This window comes from Mus pahari, chromosome 1 (assembly GCF_900095145.1).
Source record: "Mus pahari chromosome 1, PAHARI_EIJ_v1.1, whole genome shotgun sequence".
Taxonomy (NCBI): domain Eukaryota; kingdom Metazoa; phylum Chordata; class Mammalia; order Rodentia; family Muridae; genus Mus; species Mus pahari.
This window is the reverse complement of record NC_034590.1, coordinates 69526325-69535625: the sequence shown is the minus strand read 5'-3', so window position 1 is coordinate 69535625 and position 9301 is coordinate 69526325. Positions and strand designations below refer to the sequence as shown.

The window sequence follows — 9301 nt, the reverse complement described above, 5'->3', positions numbered from 1 at the left end:
ATATCCTTGTTGAACATTTGGAACGAATTAGGACTTTAAACTTCCAGATGTTCAAGCTACTACTGTAAATTTAAACTCATTAAAAAGGGGGCAGATTTACTACCTCTACTTAGTTTTGAAGTCTGTTGTTCACTCTGTCCAAGTAATTTATGGACACAAATACAGTGGCATGTAGTGTATTCTATTTATATAGCATTCACAGGGAGAAATAAGGGCATAAAAACAGGTCTGAAATTAACTGCCAACCTACAGATCAGACTTATTGTTCCTAAGTTAGTAATTATTTCCTGAAGCTGATCTAGGAGATATTTTTGTGCTAATCTATACTAAGAATTACTTTGCTTTTCCTGGTCATAGAAAGCTGGCTAGAGCAGCATTTGAAGATGGCAGGAGAAAGCTGCACCCACTTTCATGAAATAAATGAACCTGGACCCACAGCCCCTATGGTAGTGGCTTGGCAGCTGAACAAAGGCGGCAGCATTCCTACATCCAGTTTGTAAAGCTTCAGAAGTTGCAGGCTCCAACTATTTTTTTTTTCGTTTTTCAAGGAACCCATGTCAACTATAATGAGTGCATTTTCGATGTTGTGCTGAAAGCTGGCAATGGATGAAGCAAGAACATAAAAGAAGCCTATGTCCAAGGCAAATATTTCCTTTACAAACCTTAAGAATGAAGTGGCCTTCATAATCAATTTTAAGATCAAATGCCTGGGCTGAAGTACCTGGTTCTGGCACTCATTAGCTATAATTTGGGACAATTAATTTATCTCTGAACAGTTGCTTTCTCAACCGAAAAATGGGGCTAATATCTGCCCAAGTTTTCCTGGGAAATAAATGAGATAATGAAGGTGCTTTGTCAGCTCCTAAGTATCATAAATATTAACAAACACTACAAAGGACAACTTCCCTGTGCCTGAAGAATCACGTGCCCCCCACTCTGAAGAAATGAAAACAAACCAAATCCAGCTAAATGACTGTAGAGGGATGGTCTGCAGAGGCCTCACATGACTGACCTCATGGAGTCCACGATGCAACAGAAATTACATGCAAGGTTGGATGATGGATCTGCTCCCGTTTTATAGGGCCACCACCCTACAGTAGGATTCAGCTGTAACTCTCCTCCCAGAAGTGAGAGTAAATGTCAAGAGCAAAAATTCCCGCAATTAAATGTTAATTCTTGAATATATTTCTTATGACATTTTTCAAGCTGTCTAGATATTTTTTTTTGTTCAAACTCCACAAGGTTTTCGTGGATCCTTTTTTTTCCTTTGCTTTAACTTTAATAAATCTAATCGACTGAAGTTGTGCATTTTGTGTGCATGGGTATTTAAAAGTACAGCTGAGGAGGCTGAAGAAATGGCTGGGTGGTTAAGGGAGCCTACTGCTCCTGCAGAAGAGCAGGCTGTTCCCAGTACCCACATGTAGCAGCTCACAACCATCTTAAGGGTTTCTAACACCTTCTGGACTCCGAGGGCACCCGTACTCACACATGCACACATCCCACCTCCCATATATACAATTTAAAATAAAAATACATATTTAAAAAATAAAACGTGGTTGTAACTCATAGGCTGAATCTAGGTTGTAAGTTCTTTGGGTAAGTACACTTGGTTACTGCCAATACTTAGTTGAGAAGCTTGGCATATTTGTGACAATTCTCATCTTTGTTACCACAACAAACTATCAAGGATCCATTTGTGAAAATCCTTTTTCTGTTTATTGAAACTGGATTTCACTATTGTAACCTTGGCTGGTCAGAAAGTATGTAGGCCAGGGTGGCTTCAAACCCCCATGTACCCTCCCCACCCCCGGTATGTACGCATCTTTTAACTGGGGTTTTGCCAGGGTGCAGCTCTGGCAGAATGCTTGCTTGGCAGGAATGAGACCTTCACACTTTCCACAGAGCCCCAAATTAGAGAATACACAACATCTAAGATGGCACCTTTAAATGCTTCTGCACACATGGTTGCAGTGGACTGAAAACAGGACCCGTTTTGCCACTGTGGCTGTCAGAGAACTCGCTTGCTCATTCCTTCCATCTAGGGTACCAAACAATTTGCTTTGACAGTCTACAGTGTAAGTCATACTCCGTGAGTTCCTGAGTCCAGATTTAGAAGGTTCCCTTGCTATCTTGGTACACTAGAACCACAACGATGTAAGGTAGAGGACCACGTGGAGAAACCTGGCCATCCCACCCAGACCCCAGCAAACCTGCCAACCAAAGGCAGGTCATTGACAACAAATTACCTAATCCCCACAGCACAACCTTTAAGGTGGAGGAAACAGACCTGGGTTGGGAAGTCTGGTAGTCACAACACTTGTAAGAATTCCAAGAACTAGATACCTACAACAGGCCAACTCTGGTCTCCTTCACTGACACCCTGGACTAATCAGTTCTCTGTTAAGGACAGAACTCTTAACATAAAGTAATTCCATCTTTTTATAACCTGCACAGGTAATGTGTCATTATTTGATACAAACAGCAGGCTTGACCCAGTGCTGCAACACATGCTTTCAATTCTGTTGTTTGAAGGTCAAATAACATTAACTCACTTCAATAAAAAATAGCCCCATGGCAATTATGTGATTCACCCAGCAACATTCTAACCAGCAACAAACAGCAAACATGAGCCCCAACAACCTATAGCAGGGCCATAACATATACACAGCAAACCAGTTAGAAGAGGAAACTTAAAGCTTGCTTTTAGGCCTTGCACATGCTAGCAAGAGCTCCACCCCAGTCCTCACTTAAGAACTTCTTGATTTTAATTATTTTCCTACACTTTAAAACACAAACCAAAAAGAAAAAAAGAAAAGCTAGAAAATACTTCATCTTGAATTGTAAAAGGCATGAGGCTGATTATGAAATAACCATATTAAGAAAATATGCAAGAATGTGTTCTGACCCACCAAAAACATCTCACCTGAAATTTAAACAAAATTCACATTTTATTTAGGTTGAAATAAACTATACAAAATTGATTTTATTCAACAAAAATAACAGCAATATTTTCTGTATTATTTTTAGATAAACCACAACACATTTATTTCTGTAGGTTTTGCTTATAAACCAAGCCAAGGCAGGAGACAGTCATGTAAGAAGGAGAAGACGACAGACTAGTCAGCTGCCTAGCGGATGGCCTCTGGGTCTGTCTGCTCCACGAAGCACAAGCCAACGAGCCTATGAAAATGTGGGCTCAGCAAAGGACTGCAAACCGCAGCAGTCAAGTGAGGAGCAGCAGTGCTGGCTCTGCCATTCCGACTGTAACTTGTCCCTTGGAAGTTCTTCTGCCCTGACAGGATCTACACAGAAGGCTACTCATTACTTCCTATGACTTTTGCTGTTTTTGCTTTTGCATTACTGAGGAATGAGCCTAGGCTTGCACATGGAGGCAAGAGCTCCACACTAAGCTCCACCCCAGTCCTCACTTGTTCTTTGAAACAGGCTCTCACTGTGTGGTCCAGGCTGGCCTAAAACTTGTCATCCTCATGCCTTTGCCTTCCAAGTGCTGCTACCACAGATTTGAAACACCTGTTTTAACTCCAAGTCAAAAGTCAATAGTGTATTTCATCATGACACATTATAAAATGTATTTCACAAAATTCATTTTCCAAAGACCTGATAACTTAATAACTGACAAGTGGATCGACAGTGATAATGTCCTATCTAAAATGACTTTTTAAAAATTTTATTTATTTTATGTTTATGAGTACACTGTTGCTCTCTTCAGACACACCAGAAGAGGGCATCGGATCCCATTACAGATGGTTGTGAGCCACCATATGGTTGCTGGGAATTGAACTCAGAACCTCTGGAAAGGCAGTCAGCGCTCTTAACCACTGAGCCATCTCTCCAGCCCCTAAAATGACTTTTAAGTAAAACATTTTCAGAGTGCCACCAGCAGAGAGGCATTTTGGCACTCCTAATGCCAACTTCTGGAAGAACAGACAGGTATTGAAAGCATGAGAGTTCAAACGGGCCATTTAAACACGTGGATCACCAATAGCTAATGGTATGTTAAACTGGAGGTCTATCAGCAAGTCATTAACTGGCCTACTATACCTTACAGCTTTTCTTCCAAACAGCAAAATAAGACAACAGCCATTTTTAAATCTTTTAGGTATTTTCAATGGTTTCTGAATTATTTGTAGGAAGCTCTGATTTATTTGTATAGAGTTTGATGTATGTATCCACCATTAAATCTAAATCATGTTTTATATCAAAATTTATGTTAAGCAAAGCCAAATTGCTTGACCTTTGGTCTGTCAGAGTGTTCCGCAGGTATGCTTTGAGACGCTTCCGTCCATTTTCATAGCGCTCATTCTCAACTTTCATCACAGGGAGAATACATAGGACCTTCAGCAAAGCATATACATTAGGGAAAAACTTGATGTCAGGAAGGTGGAGGGCTTCATAAATGGTGGACGGGAGCTCGATATCTTTCCCTCTGTGTTTCCACTTGATTCTCCAACAGTGAAGCTCGGCAGAGAGCGTGTCAGGGTTGGGCAGGTCACTTCTGTACATGTCAGCATGGTGCTCTTCTGATGTGTTAAATTTGAGCTGCCCCATCACTGAGGGTACCAGAGATAGGCATTTCAGAGCTTTGAGGTGCTGTTCAGAGAAAATATCTTTAAGTTCCTGAATAATGTGCTCTACTGTTGGAACACTGAGAGTGTCTTTATAGTAACTCTCAGAGGTTAGCTGAGATTCCAGGTTACCTTGCTGGGCTCTCCGGAACTTCCCTGGGAGTTTCATTTGAATGTCAAGTTTGGTTGCTAAATTTGTGGCTTCCTCAAACCAAAACTCATGATAAACTTCAATATTTTCCATCACCTCATTAAGTGAATGCAGTACTGCAGTCAAGCTGCTGGCTGCAAAGAAGACATCAGAGGTTTGTCCTTGGAGATTCTTCCCAAAGGCTCTCGTAAAAGATAACACATTTTTAAGAACAACAATGGTAACAATGAAATCAAAGTCTGTCACTGCACTACAGAGGACAAATGCTCGCCCAGCTATAAAGTTATTCCACCGAACATTTGTGTCACTATTTATTATACCATCTAAACATAAGACAAGTGCTTGTAGGAGATCCACTAAGATTTCAAAGGCATCATGCCTGCCTGTCCACTGGGAATGACAAATTTCCTTCAGTTCTTTAGCCCGTTCTTCACTATTCTGAAAAAGAACAGAAATTACACTGTCAAGTTCTAAAAGCAGCTGTGGTGATCGATGGAAAAAAGAACAGACTTCCTCAATGGTTCCTAAAGCCACGGACACCCCGATCACAGGGACAGATTTTGCCAACCATGCATTTAAGGCACAGGAAGAACAGAGGGTATAGACAGCTTGGGGATATTTTTCTAAAAGTCTTGAAGCAACAACTTTCATTTTGGAAGAAAATCCACTGGACACAATGTAAGCCTGACCACGACAATACTCCATATTCAATCCCCATTTCTCAGTTATTGTAGTGTGAAATTTCACAGCCAAAATCTCTGCATCAGCTTCATACGGCAGAAATCCTACAAACTCCTCTCTTAGGTTATGTGCGTCATCGACAAACCTCACCAGCACAGGCAGGTGCTCTTCCCCTGCTATGTCGACCACATCGTCTGTGATAATGGAAAAGAAGTGGGAGTCCCTCACTTCCCTGAGAGTTTCCTCCCGAATGCAGCTCTCACAGATCTCCAGCATCTGCCTCTGCTGAGTTTTAGAGCAGAATAACGTGTTGACCGCCGTGGTCTCAAAGCGCTTCCTTAGGACCTCCTCTCCAGAATTGATGCGGCACTCCAGGAGAGCCTGGAAGTTATCTGGAGCAAAAAGACCCTCTGGGATCTCATCAGCCTCGTGCCCATCCAAGGGAATGTTCTGCTTTCCCATGAGAATCAGAATCTCAAATAACGATTTGAGATATTCTTTGTTCTCCTTCTCTTCAAGGGTTAAAGGCAACACATTTCCATCCTGCTGGTTCACTGTTTCTGCACTGGGATTCTGAGCATTGCTGTTAGTTTCCTGTTCTTGTTCAGAAGTTTCCTCAACTGGAAAACAAAAAGTTAGTTTTACAAACAGACTCATGAAGAACCACAAAAGACAAAACAAATTACTTTTGATTGACTAAATATTTAAAATCCACAAACACATTCATTCACCATTAATAGAACATCAACAAAGAAGGACACAAAAATAAGTTAGAAAGGGACAAATGCTGCAGACAGATTTTAATAAACAAAATCCATGCCATGAGAAAAAGGAAGGTGAGGAGAACAACTATTCCCACAGGCACTGTGGCCAGTACTTTACAGGGACCATGTTACTTTCTTCAGGAAGATGGTATCAATCCCTCTGACAAATAAGGACCGTAAATAACTTGCCCAAGGCCACAGATACAGTTATAGGGACAAAAATGAAATGAAATCCACAAATCAGAGACACCACTTCTATATAGCTGTTAAGTCACACTTCTATATGTAAGATACTTCTATAAAACCAGATAATATAGATTCATGACAGGGTGGGGCTAATGTTAGAATATTAGCCAGCTCGGCCTAGTCTCTTCATATCTAGACAGGGAAAGTGTCCCGTTTATAGTCATACAGGTCAATAATGGCTCCAGGAAAAAGAATTAAAATCTGAAGAAGCATTAAAAACCAAGTTCTTATAGTCTAGATCTATGAGAAGGCCACCAAAAATTATATAGCATCACTGAGAAACATCTGAGGTGATTTGAACAGGAGTGGCTCTGTGTCTGAATGTTTGGCCATAGGGAGTGCCACTATTAGGAGGTGTAGCCTTATTGCAGTAGGTGTGGCCTTGTTGGAGGAAAAGTATCACTGTGGGGGTGGGGACTTAGAGGTAGTATAAACTCAAGCCACACCCAGCATAGCATGACAGTTCCCTTCTGCTGCCTGTGGATCAAGATGTAGAACTCTTGGCTCCTCTAGTACCATGCCTGCGTACACGCTGCCAATCTTTCTGCCATGATAATGGACTGAACCTCTGACTGTAAACTAGCCACAATTAAATGTTGCCCTTTATAAGAGTTTTGATCATGGTGTCTCTTCATAGACATAAAACCCTAACTAGGACAACAGCTGAACAGGAGGTTGCATTTGACAATGACATGAGTATGGAGGGCACGGGCAGGCAAGGCACAGCAGGTGGCTGGTGTACATACTCCAGTCAAAGCACTAAGGTGCCAGAGACAAGCAGGCTCCCTGATACAGGGTAAAGTGCAGTGTGACTGAGACTTTGCAAGCTGTGCTTCTAGGCATCCCAGGCTCTCAGAGCTCAGCAGGGCCCAGGGAGGCCAGGGCCGCTTTCTCCTCTAGCCACCCTTTGTATACCACCCAGAAAGAAAGGCTCGCCTGGATGCCTGCTTCCTTGCCATCCTTACCTCCCCTCTGCCCTCCTTTTACTCCTTCACTTCCAATCAAGTGAGCTCAGAGGTCAGCAAGTTCTGAATGCTGTGCTCTCTCTTCTGGTTCACCTGCTAAACACCTTAGGCTATCAGAATCCCTAACGGCATCTAAAGGAATGTGGTCACTTCAATCTAGCAGCTTGTTTTACACTACTCCACTACTCTATGTTTGTATAAAATACCTTCGTCATCTACAAAGAAGAAAAACATGATATTACTTATCATGGAGCTATTGCGAAAACCAAATAAAGTACCAGAAGGACAGAATGGCATCAATCCAAACGCATAGCTATAGTAGCAAGAGAAGTTAAAGGAGAAATGGGGTCAACTGTAAGAACAGAAACAACTTCCAGCCTCACCTTTTAATGGCACAGCTTACCCATCAGCACATAAAAAGACTTTGTAACCATGACACCCAATGTATCAACTGCCTCCACAGCATTTATTCCTTAAGCCAAGAAATAATTACGGACCAACAAGGTGCATGGGTGTAATTGGACTGGTTGGCTTTACTGGAGCCTTTCCTTTTTCCCTAGTGGGACACTCTGTGGTCTGTCACTACTACCACACTGAGGGCACCTCGAGGACAGAAGGCGCTCCCTCTGTGCACATAGCACAGCAATTCCAAGCAAAGACTGTAGGCTCTAATAATTCCAGGCTGCAGAGATAGAGCCACTCTTTTACATTCACTCTTAAAGGAGGCTATAGATATAAAACATATTTAGTTGTTCTTACCAGGTCAAGGCCTTCTTAAAAGGCCTTGAGAAGCTGAGTCATTAACACTATCACTTACTTTTTTTCTGTTTCAGAGTCCTGATTTCATCTTCACTCTAAAAAAGAAGAAAACATATATTTTTTTTTTTTTGGTTTTTTGAGACAGGGTTTCTGTTTAGCCCTGGCTGTCCTGGAACTCACTCTGTAGACCAGGCTGGCCTCAAACTCAGAAATCCACCTGCCTCTGCCTCCCGGGTGCTGGGATTAAAGGCGTGCGCCACCACGCCCGGCTAGAAGAAAACATTTTAAGAAAATCACTTCTAATCATCAAAACCAGGCTATTTTTGAGCAAAAAATTTCTCATTCAAGAGTTTGAGGGGTTCTGTTACTGTTGTTGTTTAAGAAAAGTGTCTCATGTATTCCAGACAGGTTCTGAACTCACTAAGGAACTGAGGATGACCTTAAACGGCTGATCCTCTTGCCTTCATCTCTCAGGTGCTGGCTTCTGTGGTGCTAGGAATTGAATCCAGGACTTCATGCTTGTTATACAAACACTTTAATCAACTAATCATCATCCTTAGCTCCAAAGGGCATCAATTCTTCATATGGAATACATTCTTCAAATAGATGATAGGGAACCAAAACTATGTAATGTGCTCATGATTCCAAGCTAAAGTAAAGTACTAGAAGAGAAAGCACATGCTCTTTCACCTACTTTCTCCCTGAGTATCCTAACTAGATGAATGTGTATTAGGTAATAAATGGGATGAATAATACCACACATAGCACTTAGCATCAAATTCAAGAGGACACAGCAGATTCCTCCTCCAAATCTAGCCTTAAAGATGTCACAAAACAAGAAGCCTGCTGCATCACAGAACCTACAAAAAAACAACGAGAAGTGCCTAGGAAGCACAGAAAGTGACAGCATCAGTTCAGAAGAGAAATAAGTTCACAAGAAATAGTGTACTCTCCCCATCAAAATTCCAACCCAATTCTTCACAGAGTTAGAAAGGGCGATTGGCAAATTCATCTGGAATAAGAAAAAACCTAGGATAGCAAAAACCATTCTCAACAATAAAAGAACCTCTGATGGAATCACCATGCCTGACCTTAAACTGTACTACAGAGCAATTGTGATAAAAACTGCATGGTACTGGCACAGTGACA

The 9301-nt window shown here is 41.6% G+C and overlaps 1 protein-coding gene across 1 annotated transcript in view; it reads right to left on the bottom strand.

The window, feature by feature from the left end:
* Positions 1–3791: 3791 nt before the first annotated feature.
* Thap12 (THAP domain containing 12) overlaps positions 3792–9301 on the bottom strand; it is an 18636-nt gene continuing 13126 nt past the window's right edge. Inside the window, exons 4-5 of the mRNA XM_021193466.2 lie at positions 8211–8247; positions 3792–6038 (exon numbers count right to left, since the gene is read on the bottom strand). Of these exons, the coding sequence (XP_021049125.1) occupies positions 4117–6038; positions 8211–8247 (1959 nt within the window). The 3' untranslated portion in view covers positions 3792–4116. The remainder of the gene's footprint in view (positions 6039–8210; positions 8248–9301) is intronic.